We start from the raw sequence: 22,016 nt of genomic DNA on the forward strand, positions 1-22,016 counted from the left end.
GTACCCACTCAAAATGGTGTCGAACCAGTTGCTTGACTGCACGCCGCCCTCCTCCTTCATCCTTTCGGAGTGATTATGTACTGCAGCGATCACGTGTGATAATGTCCTGTTGTAAGCATCGGCAGGAGGCATGAACGTGCAACATGCGCTCCTGATTTTTCAGCAAACACTGCTGTACATTGCTGTGAGCAGGTCCAGCACATAACGATTCTGCATGGTCATCAGCCCAGGGCTCTTGAGTTCCACCTTGATGACGTTGAACCCTTCTTCAGTGTCATTTGCCAATTGGATCAGTTCCCAGCTGACAATTTGTAGTCATTTGGCATTTGCTCGAACCTGGATACTTGGTATGAGTGATTCAAATAATTACTCTGCTGAATTGAACAGCTTAAATCTATCAGGTATTTGTGGCAAAAGTTCGGAAGAGTCTGTGGAGATGTAATTTGATACTCTTCTTTTTCGCGACACTATCATTCACCTTGTCTTCCGACAGCACGTCGTATGTATGGGGTTCTTTGGTTGTTGACTGGGGTGCCGGAGACATCTTGGCGGGCACCCTCTCCCCTTGTATATGACTCTCAGGAATTACCATCAGGGCCGAATGCAGCGTGGTCAGGGCACAAGTACCTCTCCATGACGGCGGGAGGTGCAAGTAAGCCTGTTTGCCGCATACCCAGTAAGTGTCCATAAAAGTCGCTGTTCCTTTATTCATGTCAGGCAGGATAAGTGTCTTGTTGCAGTGTTTGTTTGCACCGATGGGCACTTTCCCTTCTCTGTGGAAACACAGTTCGTATTGTAGTTCACGTTGGATCTTGATTGGATTTTCGAGAGCTGTTACCCAAGTCAGTTTAGCAATGTGCTGAGACCAGGTGGGAGTGCATGTTTTTTCGACCCATTGGAATTTTTCATCAGACAGTCCTCGCAATGCTTCTGCCTTACACATGACTTGCTCTTCTTGCCATCTATTTTCCATGAACATTGTCCCTTTTTTAACAAAAAACGGCCCCTTTATGCAGAGTACTCCTTGATATGATATGATATGATATGGCATTTGTAACGCGCCTATACACAGGTGTTTCAAGGCGCGACGAGTCAGGGAGGGGAAGAACAAGGGGAGACAGACAACGATCCTACTAGGCCAGGTGTCATTCAGATCGCGCAAGTGCAGGGGGTGGGGAGGGGGAAAAGTGCAAGGGGAAGGGGAGGGGGGGAAGTGCAATACAAGGTAAGTGGCGTAAAGTAATAAATAAATAGGGCCAGCTGGTGGCAAGTGCAAGGTAAGTGCAGAACAAGTGCTGGGAAAGGGGGGGGCTGTAGGGATACAGAGACAGTCCCGCAGTGCAGAGGGGTTCCAGGGCATCAGTGCAAGTGGAGAATGGCTGGGCCCAGGACCGAGGCCGTTAAGAGTGGTCCAGTTGCAGAATCAGTGCAGTTTCAGTGAAGAATATTAGCTGTTCAGCAGGGGAGAGGGAGAGAGAAAGCAGAAGCAAAGAGGAAGGTTTTGAGGTGCTTCCGGAACCGGAGATGGTTCTCCTCGAGTTTCAGGGAGGCAGGAAGGCTGTTCCAGAGGGAGGCCCCTGCCGCGGAGAGAGATCTACCCCCAGCTCGTTGCTTCGAGAAGCGGCTGACCCTGAGGGAGTTGGAGGCGGATGAGCGAAGGGCTCGGGAAGGAAGATATTTGGGAAGAGAGAGTTGAAGGTATTTAGGACCCAGGCCCCAGAAGGCCTTGTGGACAATGCAGAGGGTTTTGAACTTTATCCTCGCAGCCACTGGGAGCCAGTGTAGAGATTTCAGTCCTGGAGAGATACGGTCCCTGGGCTTGAGGCCAAGGACAAGTCTCGCAGTTCTGTTCTGGATGAGTTGCAGAGGGCGGAGAGTGGAGGCAGGCAGATTAAGATAGAGGCTGTTACAGTAATCCAGCTTCGAGAGAACCAGGGCTCGGGAGACAGTGAGCTTCTGGGGGAAGGAGAGGAAGGGAAGAATACCTCTGAGGAGGTGCAGCTGGAAGTGTGACTTCTTAGCGACGTCAGAAATATGAGGAGAGAAGGAGAGTGTGGAGTCGAAGATGACCCCAAGGTTTTTTGCCTTGCAGGTAGGAGCAGGGAGGGGGCCAAGGGAGGCAGGCCAGAGAGCTGCAGGGAAGGAGGGAGTGGGTGTACCGATGAGTAGAATCTCAGTCTTACTGGCATTAAGGCAGAGGTCATTGGCGGCACACCATTCCTGGATAGCAGACAGACAGTCAGAGATGAGGGAAGGAGAGGGGGAGGCTGAGGGTAGCCTGAAAATGGCTTGCTGTGGCAGGTTTTCTTATTTTGGAGCAGTTGTAATGAAACGGTGTGCTAGGAAGGTACTTCGAATTCTACACAGTGCAAGATGAATAAGACACTGTGCCTCCATAATAGGTGTTTCTTGGGCCTATGCCCCGCCCACTTGGTTCCTTCCTGGTTGCTGCTGTTTTTCAACACTTAGCAAGCCCCATCCCACCTGGTGACCTCCTGCTTGCCGCTCTTTTTCCCTACTTAAGGTGCTCTCCAGCCTCTTTTCCTTTGCAGATGGGCAGCAGGTGCAAGTGGATCTAGGTCACTTGGCCTAGGCCCCGCCCACCTGGTGCCTTCCCGGTTGCTGCTCTTTTTTACCACTTAGCAAGCCATGCCCACCTGGTGCCTTCTTGCTTGCCGCGCTTTTTCCCTACCTAAGGAGCCCTCCAGCCTCTTTTCCTTTGCAGATGGGGAGCAGGTGCAAGTGGATCTAGGTCACCTGGCCTAACCACCACCCACCTTCTTAGCTCTGCCTCTTCCTTCCTGCTCTTAACTCTGAGATCAATGGTGTCTCTCGCCCGGGCGTCCGAAGCAAAAGGCAGACAAAGAAAAGGGCAATTCCTCTTTGGACCTGTTCGGACAAGGCGGTCCCAGGGCCCGACCCCCTGCTCAGACAGCAGGCTTACTCCCTCTGTCCCCACAGGCCATCCCTACCCCCTCTGTTCCCCCTGTGATGTTCCCTTGTGCCCCCCCTTCTCACACACAGGTGTTGCCTGTTTTGCTTGATTCTTCTACCCTGCTCCCCTTAAACCCCTCCAGCCTACTTCTGCAGGAGTCTATCCTGATAAATTCTGGTTTCACCATCACCGTCTTGTGGCCAATGCTGGATTTGACTTTTATGGACTTCATTGATTCACGGTGCCTCACCCTTTCTCAACTCTCATGCTGGACTTCCTTTGCATCTTGTACTCATGGTGGCCCTGAATCATGCTCCCTCCTCACCTTACTGTCCCCCCCCCTCCAGCACTATCTGAAATGTTGTCCGGGCCTAGTATGATAGTCGCTTGTTTTGTCCCCCTCTTCCTTTCTGCACCCCTGCCCCTCACCTTTTGTTTTTCTCCGGCTCTACCAGAAATGTTGTCAAGTCTAGTATGGTAGACACCTGTCTGTTTCCATTTCCTTCCCACTCTCCCCCTCCCTTCCTTATCTATGTCTTAGCTCTTGCACTCTCTGAAATGTCGTCAGGTCGAGTACGATAGTTAATTTCACATGCTTGCTTTTCATGGCCTGTAAAAATGTCATTGTATTTTCCTTTGTTCGCTCCCTTGCCTTGAAGCACTTTGAAACACATTGTGTATAGGCGCTCTATAAATAAACTATCATATATCATATCATTAATACCTTAGGTGTTCCCGATGCGCGGAGTATCAAGGAGCACACATAGCAACTCTCATTGGTTGCTTGCTTAGCCATGGTATTCATGTCAGCATACCACCTATTCAATTGGGCTGGGTGGCGTGGGACTTCTACTACATCTAAGCCAAGACCATGATATGCATCATCTTTTCCGCCCGCCCCCTTTTCCTCCTGCTACTCCCCCCTTGACCATTATGTAACTTCATTAGCCTCTGGTAGTGAATAGGGAAAATGCCAGCAACCACCTTTGCACTTTGTTCATAACTTAGCTGCCAATACTGTGTGGTGGGCTGGGTGAGTGGGGTGAAAGTCTGAGTTTGAGAGTTCATTTAATTGCTGCTTGAGGTAGGTTCTAAGGCTGTCTGTACATTAACATGTGGCAACATTAACACATCAGGAGTTAGACTGTCTTCATTATACATATGAAATTAATTCTCATCAGTAACGATCGTTGAGTATTCAACCAATGGGACCTTAATAGTTCTGTTTTTATGCAGAGTGGTAAGATTTGTGTAAACATTATGGGCCCTGATCAGTTTAAACACATCCAATACTAGGTGGGTTCCTTCGCGTAACAGTTTTACCCGTACACCCGCTTCTTTTATGCTTTCAGAAATAAAAGAAATGGCCCAGTACAGTCCTAAACATAACAATATTGTTGAGAACAAGATGGCCATGAAGCACAAGCCACACTCGTAGCAGTAGGCTCTAGTCACACTAATATTTCCCTTCCCCTACGGCTAACTACAGTTGTGGCGTTGTCATTGAAGGCCCTCTTTTCTGCCATGCTACAGAGTGAGATATAATGGGTTAAGTACACATTCATTTATAGCATTCACTTCTAATATTTCGAGAGAGAGAGAGAGAGAGAGAGAGAGAGAGAGAGAGAGAGAGAGAGAGAGAGAGAGAGAGAAATCACACATGTACATCTAGCAATTACTAAGCATTGTTGCATTGTTATATCTTCAATATCCATCACTTATTTACATTACATTAAACTATTTTTATTTACATATGTTGCAGGCTTTTCCCAACAATGTCCAATTTTACTTTATATTCTCCCTTAAGGTACAGCAGTTTCCTGTTCTTCATGCTGTTCCCCTCTGGCGTTATGCTGTTATGTGCCCTTCTCACATCAGAGAGGTGTATCTGATATTTCAGGCCCTTAACCTTCACCGCCGACAGGGTGCAGTATACTACCTCATAAGGACCATGAAATCTAGGACAATTCCATCTCCTTACAAAACTTCGAATGTACACCCACTCTCCAGGCATTAATTGAGTTCTGGGGCTACCCACTGCAGGGTTTATAGTGCTAAAATCGTAAAGTCTCGGAAAAAAAAGGTCGAAAAAAAAAGTCGCATTTTTTTTATGCCGTTTTTTATTCGAAATGGTTTCCCCCTCAACCCCCCCCCCCCTTTTTTTACCCATTTTTTTAAAATCCCGGACCCCAAAATAAATATATAATTAAAAAAGAGTAATTCGACTTTTTTTTTCGAGATGTTTTTTTCGACCTTATTGTAATTCGAGATTTTTTTTTTGAGATTTTGGCCGACCCCCCCGCTGCAGCATTGTTCATATCAGTTTCATTTTCTTGGGTAAAGGGCGGTGCAATTGTTTTGCAATGCTCCTCACAGCTTGTGTCAGTTGTGTCAAATAATCCTTAAACTCCTCACCCAGTATTGTGGCTGTTTTGTGAGCATCTGATGCTCTCCTAATTGGAGATATCGGAGTTTGCATGCGTCTCCCTGTCACTATCTCATGTGGGGACAAGTGGTGGTCTTTGCTTGGCTGTGTGCGCTATTGAAACAGTGCAAGCAGCAGGCAATAAACCCACATTTTCTTTAGGGTGTTCCACACTTTTGACAGCTTACTTTTAAGGAGACCAGTGATTCTTTCGACAACCATGTTCGCTTGCGGGTGGTAAATGGAACAAACATAACTTGTGTTTTATTCCTAATAGGGATGTCACTTCCTTGAATAGGTTGTTTACAAAGTGGGGTCCCATTGTTGGAGCGTATGACATCACAAATGCCCAATTGTGGGAAAACCTCTCTCACCAAAAACTTTGTTGCACATTTCGCATCTGGGTGGGCGCAGGGTCCTGCTTCCACCCAGCGTGAAAAGGGGCAGACCACCACAATAAGATATCTTGCCCCATTGCTCCTCTCTCCCATGTCTGCATAATCAATATGCAATTCACGGAAGGGTCCGAATGGGCGGGACAATGTTCCTCTCAGAGTTCTCAAAGTCATTCCAGAATTGTATGACAGGTTATACATTCTTTTGTCATTTTTGCTATATGTTCCTGTAACTTGTAACAAACCGATCCTCTTGTATATCTGCTGCTATGTGTTGTTTTGCTGTGTGTGCTGGGAAGTGTAACTGCTGAAATGCAAGCTGTAATAGCTCTAAGGGCATTACTACCTTTCCTGTGCTCTCCTGGCACAACAGGAGGTCCATTGATGATTGGGTGCACCCCCTCTTTGACCACATTTCTTGTTCTTCTATTGGGGCTCTTTTTTGCAAATCCATTTGTGAAATTGGCATTGAGTTATATCCCACCTCTTTCTCCTCCTGTACATTTCCTTTTAGCATGTACTCCGCTACTTGGGGTTTTTGAAACCGCCGCTGCGTTTCCCAATGAGATGATGTCACTCTTATTAGTGTGGGCTTGGCACTTCACTAGGCCCACTACTGATGGTTCTGCTAATGCTTCTATCAGTTCTTTTAGGAGTTCTGCGTGCTGCACTGGCGATCCATCTGCCCTCCTGGAACTTCTACTTCTCCACCTTGACAACCCAGCATGTACCGTTGTGGTCATGTATGCTGAATCAGAGTATATTGTCACTGCACACCCTTTTGCCACGTGTAGTGCTTCAATTAATGCTACAAGTTCTGCCGCTTGTGCTGAAAAATACATTAATAACCGTTTCTGTAAACTCGTCTCATACTCACCGTTTTCCAACCTCACAACTGCTGCTCCCACGTGTTTTTCCCCGGTCTCGGGACAAATTGAAGCTGACCCTTTCACAAAATACACCTCACCTTCCTCTAGGACATTCTCATTTGCTTTGGGAACGTCACCGCTTTCCCCCTCGTATGTGGCACAATCATGACTTTGCATGTCATCTACTGTTTGACTCTGTGATAAATGTAGCTGGGTTTACCATTTTTCATCGTACTATGTGAATGTTGGAGCTAGAAAGTATAATCTCGCACGCCATTGCCCTTTGTGTTGTTAGTGTGGACTTGGATCTTTCGAGAATTGCAAATAAGGAGTGTTCGGCCTACAGGGTCACTGAACATCCCATCACAATAGTGGCGCTTTTTTCATTTACAATGGCGGCAGCTGCAAGAGCCTGTTCCCATGTGAATTGTCCTTGCATCACAGCGTCAAGTGTGCTGTTGTAGTAGGCCAGAGGTTTGTGCCCTAGGGAGCTTTTTTGAGTCAAGACCGCTGTCATAAGTGTCCCATCAGAGTGTGAGAACAAATAAAATTCCTGTTCATAATCTGGGGTTGCTAGGACTGGGGCGGTGGAAATGAGCTCCTTCAATGTGTTAAAGGCAGTGTTCATCTCTTGTGTCTGTGTAATTGCTGAGTTTTCTCTCTGTGCTTCTTTTAATGCCTGCAATAAGGGCCTTGTGTATGCTGCATAGTCTAATATCCATGCTCGGCAATAGTTACATATGCCGAGAAACTTCTGCATGTCCTTTACTGTGCGAGGTCTAATAGTCGCACACACTGCTGCTGCTCTGTCTGGGAGAATTTCGTTTGCCATCTTTTGATATCAGCTGGCCTAAATACAGCACTTCTGTTAGGCAATACTGTACCTTTTCTCTGTCCACCTTGTACCCCTTTTGTGCCAATAGATTTAACAATGATTGAGTCTGCTCTCCACTGTTTTTCACTTTCACCACAAATTAGAAGATCGTCTACGTATTGTATCACTGTGCTTTTGACATCAATGTTACCAAGGTCTTCTTGTAATATTCTGCTGAAAATGCTTGGACTTTTGCAATATCCCTGGGGTAGCCTGTAATGTTCATATCTCTCCCCTCCCCCCCCTCTCCACCCCCAGGATAAAGGCAGTCAAGTATTGTGAGCCTGGATCAAGTGGTACAGAGAAAAAGGCATTTTTCAAGTCTACCACTGTGAAGCATGTGGCTGATTTTTGAAAGCTGCCCAAAATGGATGCAGCGGTTGGGGCAAGGGGAAACTCCTTCTGTATGATGTCATTAAGTGGGTGTAAATCCTGTATCATCCTCCAAGCCCCAACCTTCACTTTTTTAATCGGATAAATCGCCGTATTACAAGGTGAATTTGATGGCACAATGATACTGTGTTGTAATAGTGCATGTTTGGTTTCTTTTATCCCCTCCTCTGCTTCTCTTGATAAGGGGGTATTGTTTCACTCGGGGCAACACCGCACCAGGCTTAAGTTTTATTTTAACGGGCGTCACTTCTTGCAAGAGCCCTATATCCTGGGGATTCGTTGTCCATAGTTTGGCGGGCACCTGTTGCATGTCTTCATTAAACAATGTGGGGAGTGCACTGACAAAGGCCATGAGTGGGTTTGTTACTTGTCTGTTCTGAATCATTATGTCACAGGGCATACAAATTTCCATTATTATCTCTCCGTCATTGTCAGTGAATAGCTCCTCGTCTGTCAAATTGTGCAGTGCTATGTTGGGGTCTATGCATAGGACTGTTCAACACTCGCATCCATGCGTGTCCAAACCTATCACTGCAATATGTTGAGCTGATACTTGTACACCCTGTAAATCTAGGGACAATATGGTCCCAGGTACCACCTTGGGGGGCAGCTATGGGGCGTAAAACAGTCAGTATGTATTCTCCATTCGTGTTGTGTTATTTCGGGCACTACTCTTGCCAAAACCTGTATTCCATACACACAAACATGTCTACATCAATTGGCACTCCCCGGACAGCTATTTCATTTGCAAGTGGCTTCTATCCCAGCAATTTGATCAAAGGCCTTCTGTACCTCCTTCGGGAGGCCTCTCTTGATAATAAAATAAAAGAGGGAGGTAGACTGGTCCCAAGCGGTGCCTGTCTCTGCTCTCATATGTCCTGAACCCGAAGAATGAATTGCGCAGCATCTTCATTGTCTCCCATTGTGCATTGCATCACTGAGTGTAAATCAGGGGTGTTGGGGAAGGTTCTCCGCAAGGCATCCCAAACCTGTGCCCTTGTCACACTCGCCTGTGTCTTTGCAGGAGCGATGGACGAGCCTCCCTTGACCCTGAGTCTTCACTTCCCCTGTTTCACCCGGAGGGATACCATGATCTTTAGTGGGGTGTGCACTCCATCCTGCATTCGCAGGGGCACAATTCACTCATGTGATTGGTGCCAATGTCTGTAGGCTGAGTTCAGATGCCAAACGCTGTTTTATGCCTTCACAGCGAGGCCGAGTGTACAAGGCGCCAGTTTCTTCACTGGCTAGAAAGTCCTTCCCACAAGTGAACGTTGCGCGGTGAATGTGGAGTGTCCAAAATTGTCCGTATTGTATTTGTTTGCCGGTATTTTTGTGGGTGAGTAACGCTGCGTGTAGAAGCTAGCTGCTGGTAGGTTTGCACAGCGCCTTGAATTCGAGCGCGTCTGGTAATGTCTCTCCCTTTCCCTTGCAGGAGAAATGATATGGTATTAGTGCCTCGAGTGCGGATTTAGCGCTACGGGAGACTTGGTGGTTGGGTGAGTATACACAGAGGCTTTTGGTAAGTATGCACCGCGAGCGCAGTGAAATAAGTGTCCGCGTTATTGGGGCGAGTGCAATGAATAATGTCCCTTCTTTCTTTAGCAGGGGTTTTTGCGCTCATATAACTGACCTGGATTGCAGCGTCGCGGGAAGATTCGGTGAGTATGCGCAGCGTTACTGATGTGCGCGTGTTAACGCAGTTCTTCGTTGTTCTCACAGGTGCCGGTGTAGAAATCCCCTCTTGACTGGAGATAGCTGTGGTGTGGAGTAAGAACAGAGGTTCTTCCGGAGCAGGTAAGCTGAAGCAGAATGATCTGGAGCGGGTAAGCAGAAGCTGGCTGATCCAGAGCATGGCAAGTGTGTTGCTGATACAGCTCACAGTAGGTTGATCCGGAGCGGGTAAGCAGAAGTAGGATGATCCGGAGCAGGTAAGCAGAAACAGGATGTTCCGGAGCAGGTAAGCAGAAGCAGGATGTTCCGGAGCAGGTAAGCAGAAGCAGAATGATCCGGAGCAGGTAAGCGGAAGCTGGCTGATCCAGAGCATGGCAAGTGTGTTGCTGATACAGCTCACAGTAAGCAACACGAAGCACTGGAAGAATCTTGGGTGTGGCTTATATAGCCAGCCAAACCCAAACACTAGAGAGCTCATGAAGCATCATGCACTTCCTGTTTGGCAACGGGAAGTGGTAACCAGGAAGTTACTACAAACACTAGGAAGCAATTAAAGGAGGGATTTGCTATGGGTTCTTTGTGTGTCTATGCCAGGCCTGCCAAGCCTCCACCAAGCTTGCCCCAACTACCTGCCTGATACCCATGGCACCCCTCACATTATTAAAAGAGGCTCCATCATGGCAGTCACAATCTAGTTTCACTCCTGGGAAACCCGCCTTCACCGACACTCCGTTTGCTTGATCACCCACTGCAGAAACTAACAAGCTTTTCACATCTCCGCTTGCTAACGGTACCCCTGCAGTATGTTTCTCAAAGGCATATATCCATTTACTTGCACCCCCAGAGAGGGGAGGTAACATCTTTAACAAATGTGCTTTATCCATTAGTGCCCAGGGTACATAGTGAGGCCTGCGCGCCTCTTCATGGATAAGAGACATCTGTAAATTTGACCTCCCCTTCCCTTTACTTACCTTTGTTCCTTTTTTCTTTCTTTGCTAACGCCATTCGCCCCATCCTGTTCCTCAGCCTTCCCTGCCACCCTTCTTACTCCCCTTCATCGCTCGGCAGGGACCACCGCGGCAGTTTATGCCACCTGCCCTTGCCCCTTCCTCATATTCATCTAGATCGCTCCAACACTCCTCTTCCCTGTTAGATGTTACACTACCTTATCCCGCACTCACCTGCTCGTCTTCTCGCCCTACTCGTATCACCTTAACGGGCGCACTATCGATGCAGAATAGGAAGTCCCCTGACTTCCACTCATCCTCTGCTGTACACGCAGAGGTATTTAATGGCGGGGACGGTGGTGTCTGTCCACCCTCGGGTAAAAGTTGGCTACTCTCGCACAATGTTCATAACCGGAATAACGCTGCTTGTGTAGTGATTATCTGTGATTCTAGATCCTGGGTGAGGCATGCTAGATGTACAGGGGGTGCACATGTTGGCCCATAAGAACCTTTAGGATCATAAGGGGGAGGGGGTGCTGCTGCCGGCGTGAGGGGTGTGCTTGGTCAGGGCAAATACAGTGGGTCGCAATACCCTTCAGCGGGTTTAGTTAGCAATGGGTACTACATTTTAGGTTCCTCCCCCTTACCTTTTTCTTCCCCTCCCTCTTCCTGAGTTGCTGCCACTGCAGGCTGTGGCTCTCTATCTTTGTTTCTAACAAGTGGGACCTTTTCAAACATACACCAGAGGTCTAACACCTCTCTTCTATTTCGGAACTGTTTTCCCTTGTATTTGATCGATAGGTATGTTGCCACAAGGTCCAATACTGTCTTATCAAAAGACCCTACCTCTGGCCATATTTGGGAAGACACATCCCCTTTAATTTCCATTAACCATTGGTCATGATACTTTTTTATCTTCTCACTATACAATGGAAGGTGTTGGCATATGTATGTGCAGGAGGGGCCTGTCCGCACCCATTATTTCTCTTCACTGTTTAAGTGCGTGCGTGCGTGCGTGCGTGCGTGCGTGTATGTGTGTGTATCAATCACTACTATCAATTCCTTATATCTCACCACAAAAACCTTTATGATCGTATTTCAAAACATTGTAATCACACATTTAGTCAGATTTTGATCATTTCATAGCAATGACATAAAACCAAGAAAACATCGAACACTTAACACATTGACGTGACACACTGACGTACCCTACTCACAAAAAAGAGCATGAAACATGTACACGTACTACCCTTTTTTCGCCTGCTATCCCTTGCCAAAAAAAGTCTTCCCCTCCATCTGCTCTTCGCTTTCACCCCTCCCTGGCCTCTTCTTGGACAGACCTCTCAAGAACGTTTATCAAGAGTAAAGAAAAAAGAGTAACTAATATTGTCCGAGTCTTCCCCATATACAAGATTCCCACTTATTCCTTTTTCATCATTTATAATCCTGCACTGGTTGAGTCAGTACCACGCGCTGCCGCCTTCCACCCCCTTTCGGAGCTAGGTTCCCGTATCTCCTCTTATTCTGTCACCTTATATAAAAACCTAATGGGCATGTGAAGAAAAAAAGAATTCCCACATCATCAATTGCTCAATCATACATGCTCCAAACCCACAGGTTGTTCCCCAGTTACTCTTTTCCCATTAATATTACCCTCCTTTAATTTTTCTCGCAATCAATACTCACATGCTCGTGTTGATCCAAGAGCCTCCGTGAGCGGTCTATCCACAATCGGAGTGCCACCCCTAATCAAGAGCCGTGCCCGGCTCTGACGAGCAGTAGGTGTCAGACTCTGGGTTCTGTAAATTTGTGAAGTCCCAACTTCCCTCCTCCTCCTCCTCCTCACCTATACTGTCGTAGTCTTCGTCCACCGGACTGAGAGATCTTCTGCCTCTGTAATCCTTTACTTTTTTCTTCTGCTGCTTGTGTCTCACACAGGAGGAAGCCACAATGAAGGCTACTGAAGAGCACCCCACCGTGACCCCCTTCTCTGGAGGGACAATGAGGGGGAAAAGCCAATTGTGGCAGAAACAACCCCTGTTGTAATGGCAACGGTAGGAACCCTCCTGGAAACTGGGCTTGTTTAGTAGATTGAAGAATACAATGGAGAAATATGGATTCCTAGGATTCAAGGAAATAAATCCAAAAGCAAGAGTAAGTAGCAAACAAAGCAGGACTGAGACATTCGAGCGGAACCCAAGAAAGAAAAAGTAGGAGGAGTCAAAGCGAGAACCGGGAGGAGTTAGAAAGAGGACAGTACCGAACGGAATACACACCGTCCGGAAAGAAAGGCTGGAAGGTAAGCAGAAAAGCAGGATACAAAGGAGGAAACGGAACAACTAAATGCTCCGAAGGAAACAGAGCAAAAGTGAGTTAAACGCGTAGCGCAACAGCGGCAGCGGAACAACAACAGCTGACCTAAAGGTTGCCACGCGAGGTGCAGAAGGGGGGGTGGCTTAAGAAGACCTACGTACATCTGAAAGCGGAAGAACTAGACCGTTGGATGTACGTAGCGAAAGTGAACGTGAGGGAAATCAAGAGGTGCGTAGGAAAACCTGGGGTGAATATGGCGCATGACAGTAGGTTGGGTATTTGCAAAGCTGGGACCCGCGTAACCTTGTTCAGAAGCGTACGCGTTTTTAAGTACCAGTCTGCCATAGGTGGGGAACCTTGTTGGGGGTGCCCCGGATCTCACCGCAGTGGTTGGGGTCTTCTGGCATCAATCACACAAAGGGGTCACCAAGTGAAAGTGGTAATTCCCCAAAAAATAAGAATCCAAACTCAGAACAAATGGACACACCCCAGTAGGGATTGAGACCACGAGAAAGATTGCGAGTCAAAGACTGCTTTATATAATAGTAAATGATGCATGCAGAGGACTCTGCTGCTCTGAGAGCGCTCTGCCAACAGAACAGAAACATCACACTTTAACCATAATACATGTCATTCATGACAATTTCTATATGTGTTACATGGTGCCACTTCATTGGCTCAGTTAGATAATACATCATAGGATATACAGTGACGATGCTGCTTGATTGACTGGTGCTGAACTTGTTGCTTCTTGTGGCATCCAGGTCAACTGGGCTCATCTAGGAGGGGTGAAGTTCAGGCAGAGTCCAGACAATTGATGTTCTAACTAATCTAAACTACACAGTGATTACTGACATGCAAGAATTGATGCAAGACATAAAACCTATACCAAAAATGCAGGGTCATCGATAAATCATGAATAAACATGCAACGAGTAGATTGATGGATGTTAGTACATGGAGAATATATGATCACACTGGATTAGTTATATGGGGGGCCATCTAGGGAAGGGTCCTCACCAACTGCTACATGAAAGGAACACAGTGGGGCGAGGGTTTTTCAGGCTACAATTCCTAAAAGGTGGGGGGTTGAAGGAGCTGGGGCATGTTTGTGGAGACAAATGGTTTTCACAAGCCAGGCTTCAGCCTGCTCACGCACAGAGCAATGATCTCGGAGGAAGAGAAGAAATACAGTGTCGGGTTGCAACAATTCGCACCCAAGCTTCCGTGAGAACAGGACAGCCACGGCGCAGACACAGGAGGACGAGGTGGGGGTGGTTGAGCTGACTGTGCAGGGCGCTGTAAGAGGAGAGAGAGGGCTTATTAGGAATCATTGTGCGGCCCAGTAAAAAGATGGAGTCGTGAACAACACAAAAATGGAGTCTGGGGATGTACAAAATGGAGTCGATATGTGTCATGCAATGGCTTCCAAGCTACGTCACCAGGAGCCCAGACAAGGGACGTCTCCAGTAATTGAATGAGCATAGGATTCACTTCCTACGGAATGTAGGGGGTTCAAAAGGACCCTTCCTCCCTTACACTCTCTAGCTTTCTCCCGTTCTCTTCCCACGAGGTTTATGGATCTATATTCCTGCCACCTTCATGCCTCTCTGTTACCAGGGGACTTTTCACCAACTCCGTTAAGGTCTCTTCCAGATGTCATTAGCTCCTCCAACCTCCTGCCCCTCCTTCCTCCACCTCTTCCCTCCAGATATTATCACCTCCTCCTCCAGTATCCCCAATAGTCTCCTTCCAACCTCCAACTCTCTCTATTCCAGATGGTGTGACTTCCTCCAATCTCCTGAGTGATCTCACACTCAAGCCACCATCTCTCTCCTTAAAATTCCATACAACTCCCCCAGCTCTTACTAAACCGCCTGCACTGCCAGACTGAACTGGCTGCTTTTTTTAGGACAGTGTCCCCTCCTGCCGGGTGGTGCTTAGGGACATTGTCTACAAGGGGTTGTGCTAGTTAAGCTGTTCTGTCATTGGGTAATGTTCATAGTGTTGGGTGGGTTGGCTAGAGGTTGTGCCAAGCTTACAATAAGACCTCTCAGCATCTTGGGTTTTAGAGTTGCTCTGCAGTTGCACATGGCCTCCTTCTCTCCGCAGAACCTCTGTTTCAATTTCCCGCTTTACCCTGTGTAGCCCTGCCTTTTAGATGTGTGATCTCTGTGACACGGTCTAGTGTACTTGGAACTCCTTTGTCATGGGACAATTGCAATCGTGCAACTCCCGTGATGTTCACCGGAGCAGAATGCTGTTCACATTCTCTCATGTGCAGCACAACTCGATTTCACTTTGTGTGTGACTTTGTAGCCGCAGGGCTTCTGCAGACTGTGCAAGGATGATTCACAATAGAAAATGTTTCCTGCAGCATCAGTCCCAAGGGTCGTCGTCTATTTCTTTGGTTGTGAATGACTTCTAAATGTAGCAGCTTGGTTTCCTTAAACTTAAAAGGAAAGCTTTTATTTGCTGTGCTAGGTGTTTGGGTAGTCTAGGAAACTAGAAAGGCTCTCTAAGTGCATTACCTTTTGGACAGTGGTATTCTTAAGGGTCTGCACCCCTATCTTTTCCACCCTTGTGAATATGAATGCTTCAGTGATTGCTGTTTGCCTTAGTAAGGGAACACAGTTGGGATGGTCTGAGAATCTCCGTACACATCTTCTACGTCTAGCTCGGGGCAGCTCCAGCCCGTTTGAGAACCCTGCTTTTGGTCCCCATGGTTAAACCGGGGACTTCGTCAAATTGGGTACTGGAACTACAAAGATGATACAGAGTCCAAAAACAGAGCCATGGACTGATGCACATGGGGCCGATTAGCATTTCCATCACATCAATGCCACAGAAAGGAGTGCTTATATTGTTACTGCCGGCTCTGAAGAGGTAAGCATGTACTGCATATTTATTTCTCTTATAATGTTTGTGCATTGGGGACTTGGCATGCACACTACCCCATATGCACAAGCATCCTTACCCTGAGACCTGGCTTCCTCTTGGGACCCCTCCACTTCTTACCTCTTCTAAGAATCTACAGCCATTCCGTCTGTCTTAAGAATAAACACCCTTGAAACGTTACTGGAGCATCGGTTATTCGTGGTGGCCACCCATTACGCTTCTATCAGAAAATAATGTATAGGATTGTTCTAGATTTTGATAATGTGTTTTGCTCAGTAAGACATGTGTAACATTCTTATGACATCAGTATGTACTGGAACTGATCATTAGAAATGAATATTGTAAATGATTTAAAAAGGCCTGTTTACTGGTAGAATTACATAATGTACTGTTTTATTATGTCTTTCTTTTACCGGGTGTACACACCATTTTGTCTTCTAAATTATTTTTCCTTCTTGAAAAGGGTCACGCTCAGATTGAAACCAATGATTTGTTTCTTCTGGGAGCACCAATGCAATGTTTGGTTTTGCCATTGATTAGTTGTTAGTGCTACTGTATCTGTGCATTTGGTACAGTACAAATAACAAAATATAGAAAATAAACACGGTTGTAGATCCTGCAAGCTCCTCCCCTGATCCCTTAGAAGGGCTCTGAGAACCCCAGCGCCCCACCTCTGCTGAGCTTATCTGCATCCCTTTAACCTCCGCCCATACAGATAATACACCCTCAGTGTGGTGGCAACATTCCTGTAGGACACATGTGATGACATGTCGCCAAATACCCGGTCGATCCTACCTGTGGAATGTCTCTCTTCCTGCTGCTCTCATTCTACTTTTAGGTATTAGAAATCACAGCAACCCCCGACCCCTCAAGATCTCTTTATTCTCTGGGGCTGTTGCTGTCGGCCACAGCTGTGGCGGCTCTAGCAGACACACACGTGACAACATGACTCTTGCCCACAGAACCAAAGAGTGCAGAGAGCGAGGGTGACAGAGCCACGGAGCAAGAGACGGAGCCCTAGGTCGGCATATGATGCATTGAGTGCAGCTAGTTGTAGTTTTATTCTCTCTGTCAACCCAGTCTACTTTCGAGTGGTCATTTGTTTTCAATGTTTGCATTTGCTGGTTTTCAATTCATGTGACACTTTCTTTTATTTGCTTTTGTTCAGCACTCCCCTAACCTTGGTGGTTGGATGTGCACACCATTACATGCTAAAAAATTAAGTGCAGGAGATTGAAACTGCAGGAGTCAGAAAGGAAGTGAGCAATACTGTGAAGGAGAAATAATGGGAGCTAGATGGGGGAGAAAGAAAGAAATCAAAGGGAGGCAGAAGCAATGGGGAAAGGCAGAGAGTGAAATCTTTAGGAGAGTGGTAGGGGGCTACTATGTTGTTGGGCTTTGTTCAGCAAAGCCCTGTGTTTTTTTTTGTCAACACAAGATACTTGCACACATTTAATAACAATGACAGTTGGTTGTTCTAACATCGAGAGGGAAGTGCGACACAGATAGGATCAGATGGTGCATGGCTCTAAAGTCAGAAGTATATTTATATTTAGAAGGTGGGAATCATGGATATTTGCTTCATATCACAGGTGACGTGATGACCAATCCCGAAGAGTTCATTACTGTGAAGAAAGAGGAAGATCTACCCCTGATCCACCCTCCGGACTCCGAAGGAAGAGAGAGAAAGGAGGTCCGCCTCAGCTCCAGTGGATGCAAAGGTACAGTATGTGCACTATTCAAACTTAAAATACACCACAAGTCCCCACCAGCCTCCTCGATTCAATTCCCAAAGCAGGACACATAGAGTAATCATTGCAAACGATGTTAGGATGGTACACACCTCAGAATTATGTCATGAAAGTGTTTATCATATTAACTAAATATTTTGTGCTGTTTAACTTCATAAACAAATCTACTACACACCTTGGTTGTAACCTCATGTTTCAAGCAGTAACTCCTATTTTGCTGCAACACTTTTACTGCGTGATCATAGAAAGGACTACATGATAGGGAGTAACATGGCCTTGTCAAGAGGAGGTAGTAACACCTCTTTGCCGGTGGTGGAAAGCCTAACAGAGAGTAATCAAGAGCCAGTCCTACCCCTGAGGTGGATGGTGAGAGCAGAGAGGGTCCCAGTTCCTGTTCCCCTACCCTTGTGCCAGCATGTCTGATTGCAGACCCGTATCGCCAGCCTTGCCTCTTGTCTTAGATAGTCGCCAGTGTCTCTTTGCATTTTCAGACCCCAATAACCTGGTGCAGTGTAGGGCATGCAAGAAAAGCAACATCAATGACGGCTACGCCAAGCAGAAGAACAAAGACCCGAGAAGCCAGCAGAGGTGAATAGCTGTACAGAGAATCTGCAGCCTCACAGGGACCCAACAGCAGCAGCACACCTCCACGGTAAAGAGAGAGACACCTGCTATAGCCACGCATGGTCCCAGAGTCATGGGGCCGACCAAGCCCACCGGTAAGCGTGCGCAACAAACCCCAGGTCCGCAACACCGCTGGGTCTTGAGGATGACCAAGTCTCCCAACAACGTCACCGAAATAAACTCCAAGGATGGGGCCTGGAACACGAACACGAACATTGAACTTCCTTAGCCACCATCTTTGGCACACGGGGAGCGCATGCAGAGAAAGCGGGTGGGGCATATGTGAGGGAGGCATGGTATATGACACTGATACAAAAGGAACAATTTGTAAAACCTTTATTGAAGTTTCATTGGGGTTGGAGAAACTCTTACTTTCCCCTATAGCTTGGATGGGAGTAATCTCAACCATCGAAACATAAACAAAACACTCCTAGTGGAGTCTGTCAAATCAAAGTGGCATATACTAACAAAAACTAACGTAGTTTACGCCATGGTGGTAAAGTCACGGCCCAGGCGGTAACTTACCGCCTGGGTCGTAATGAGGCCCAGTATCACTGACTTTCCAGCTATTGTTACTTCAAGGTTCAATTGCAGGTCTGCCTTTCTTCACGTCTCATCCACACGAGAGCAGTATTCCATTGTGCAACATAATGTTGCCATTTACATCTTTCTTTAGCACACACCGGTCTCTCACATCGCTTGCCAACTCACCGGCTGTGTGTGTTTCTTTCTTGTTTTCTTGTTTTTACTGTCTTCCAGTTTACTAGTCAAGGTTAGTACCACAGTCTTGGCCTCGCCTCCCCAAATCTGCCATTCACCTGGGAGGGTCTCTGGCGTCCTTGAAACACAGTGCAACCTTCTTTTTTGGGATTTGCCCTTCTCCACTTATCTTTTGCTGTCTTTTGGAGGCAACAACCTCCTGCAGGGAACTCCTGGGGTTCTCCACCTGTGGCTCTCGTTGTGATGCTGGAAATGCATCGGAGGGACAAGGCCTCCGTATCCTTGTCCTTTACTGCTTTTTACCATGTGTTCTGTCGTGTTTTCCGCGCATGTGGGACTCCTGGTGGTGCAGCTCTCTTTTGGTTTGGTGAACGGACCCGTGGGATACCTTTATGGCACCCATGGGTGGGGGTACAACCCTGTGCCCCTATTGTATGTTTTTGGGCACCTGTGGGTGGCCCGCAGGGTAGGGGCTGGTGGCAGCTCCATGCTGAGTTTGACAGGTGTGCGGAGTATCCTCCATTTTGGGATACCCCGGCCCTGCCATTGGGATCAGTTGATTCCTGATGGAAAACAAGATGGCCCCGGTGGCCTCTTGCTTTCTATTACCCATTACCTTGTTTTCCCAAAGTCCTGGGAAGCCCTGACTCTGTCCCTTCCTCCTGACTGGCTGTTGGGTGGAAATGCCATATATGGTGTTGTTGTGAAGACCCGGCCAGACTAGCTGGAGCCTTCCCGGTGATGTATGTTGTGAGTACCTCCTGTGGGTGGGACCTGGGTGAATGGAGTGTGTGACGAATATGCATTCTGTGTTGTGGGTGTCTAGTATCTGGTGGTTGACACAATAACTGAGACAACCCTGCCCGAAACCGGTATGAATGCAGCTTGGAGTGTTGAATGGCTTGGTACTTGTCCCAATACGCATAACTTGCTGTGAGTGTCTGGAGAAAAGTGAATGGCCTGAATACCTTGTGTGCCTGATTGGCTGCCTGCCTGCATGAATGCCCGTAGTCGTGATTGGATGCTTGAGTGTGACCCAGCGGAATGAATGGGAGATCAACAGTATATCTGGGGACCTCTCACGGCTAGGAATCGTGTTGAGAAGCTGAAGTCCACTACGACGAGTAACTGGAGTAACTGACGCTTGACCCTGAAGGCCTGCTGGATGAGAAGAATTGCTGTTGCTCTCCTTCACAATCTGAAAGCTTCTGGGCCTCCAAGGACTGACCCAGAGAGGACCTGGTAAGGCGCCCTCTTCCCGAGCTACGAGGGACTATCGTGCACAGCTGATCTTTGCCAACGCTCCCTGGTAGACAGACCTTCGACAGGCTGCCGACCCGATACGGGGACTGCTGCGGAACTCCAAGGAGAAGCATTCGGACTGTTGTCCGCCACTGTCGATGACCGCCATCGCCGACCGGAGCCGCCGTGCTCCCGTTTGCCTAAGAAACTTCAATTGATCATCGGACGCTCTCGTCTGCATCGTCACCCGCTTGTCTCCCGCTGGAGAAGGCCTGACCGTCGATGCGCCGAGGACCATCCACCGTTGGGTTTCCCGCCACCTAAGGACAACAGAGACGCCGACGACTCGACACCCTAGCTGGGCCACAGTTCTTCATCATCTCTTTGCGGTCCAGAACTATCGTCACCGAGGTGCCCCGCACGCCTCTTCCTTGCAGGACGCCAACACTCTGTCGTCGACGAGCACTGCTAGGAACGAAGCTGCCACTTCCCTGCCGTAATTCACCCTGTTCACTGTCGGACGTTCGACGACCCGTGACTCCTGCCTTAAAGGGAGGGCACTCAAGAAGGGCCGTCGATTCCCCGACACCGAACGCCAAGTTCCCCGACACCTCTCGACGATCCGTGGCTCCCGCCTGAAAGGGAGGCACTGAAGAAGGATCGGTCTACGCATCGTCGGAGAACTCTACTCCACCAGGTACATTGGGGGGGGTAAAACCTTAATAGGAAGAAGTGAGACTATTGAACATATGGACTGGGCTTGTGCGATATATCCTTATTTTACAGGTTTCCCAGGTGGGGGGGGATCTCCACACAGAACTGTGTCTAGGTAATGGGGCCAGCATTCTGCCTATTGTTTCAACCATTTTACGTTCCTGCCTATCTCTATTTCTGGTTTCCTCGTTATTAATCTGTGTGACATTTTAACCGTACAGTTGATGCACTTTAATGAGATAACATTAGTGGTACCACTTTAGAATTGTATATATTTATCATTATTGACTTCCGAGTACAAAGTGCGTTATTGTGATCGTGTACACACCTTTGAATATTTATATAAAGACAGTGTTTTCAGTAATACAGTGTGTGGACATTCCTTTGTGGGGGTTCGGGGACTACACTGTACTTAAGAACCAGCCTGCATCACCTCCTGAGAAGCTAGGCCTTGATTGCTCGTCCATTGCTACCTTATAGAGAATCTTGGCTGGGGTCTTCTGTGCCTTTCCTCTACCATATAGAGAGCGGAAGTACAGACACCCCCTACCAGTCTTTCCACTCGTCCCACGGTCCATTACTCTGCTCCAGTAGGTGTGCCTTTGTCCTGGAAGTTCAGCTCTTACTCGTGCTCCTCCTTCCTCAGAGTGTGTCTTTGTTCTGCCTTTTATCTGTGTAAGGAGAGCTAATTGGTATGAGATGTATGTTTATGTAAATGCTTAGAATGTATTGTTTCTACCCTGTAACCAGACAAGTATGTACTCTGTAACCTACTCCGTGATACCTCTGGGTTTGGGCGTATAACAAATGCTATAAATAAATAAATAAATAATACATTCATTTATAATTTAGCATGCACTTATTGAGTCAAGGGCCTGTGTTTGCCTGACCCAATTAGTGGGACATGTCCTATGCTATGTGTAAGAGTTAACATTGTTACTCTCATTTGCCCTCTTTCTCTGCCCAGTGTTTGTGTGGAAATAGGGCTGGGGGGAGTTGAGACATCGGAGAATCCTATGAAATAGGACGGATCATAGGTACGGAAAGGGAGGAATACCGTGTCTCGCCATCGGCTGCCTCACCGCCACTCCCCGAAGACCACTTACCCAGGTGATCCTCCCTCACTGGTCCACCCCCAGGAACTGGATCGAAAAGCAATGGCCGGGTTCTGGCCACCTGGATGACAGGTCCCTGAGGTCTAGCGAGTGAGACACCCTTTGTTTTCTCACACACCCCTAGACTT

General features: G+C 47.5%; 1 protein-coding gene across 2 annotated transcripts in view; it reads left to right on the top strand.

The window, feature by feature from the left end:
* The window catches only part of LOC138489475 (zinc finger protein 436-like), a 188,014-nt gene that overhangs the window by 99,805 nt on the left and 66,193 nt on the right, over positions 1–22,016 (top strand). For both annotated transcript variants that reach the window (XM_069617210.1, XM_069617211.1), the window contains exon 5: positions 17,315–17,443. In XM_069617210.1, coding sequence (XP_069473311.1) covers positions 17,315–17,443 — 129 coding nt within the window. The remainder of the gene's footprint in view (positions 1–17,314; positions 17,444–22,016) is intronic.

This window comes from Ambystoma mexicanum, chromosome 9 (genome assembly GCF_040938575.1).
Source record: "Ambystoma mexicanum isolate Mex_15411 chromosome 9, UKY_AmexF1_1, whole genome shotgun sequence".
NCBI lineage: Eukaryota > Metazoa > Chordata > Amphibia > Caudata > Ambystomatidae > Ambystoma > Ambystoma mexicanum.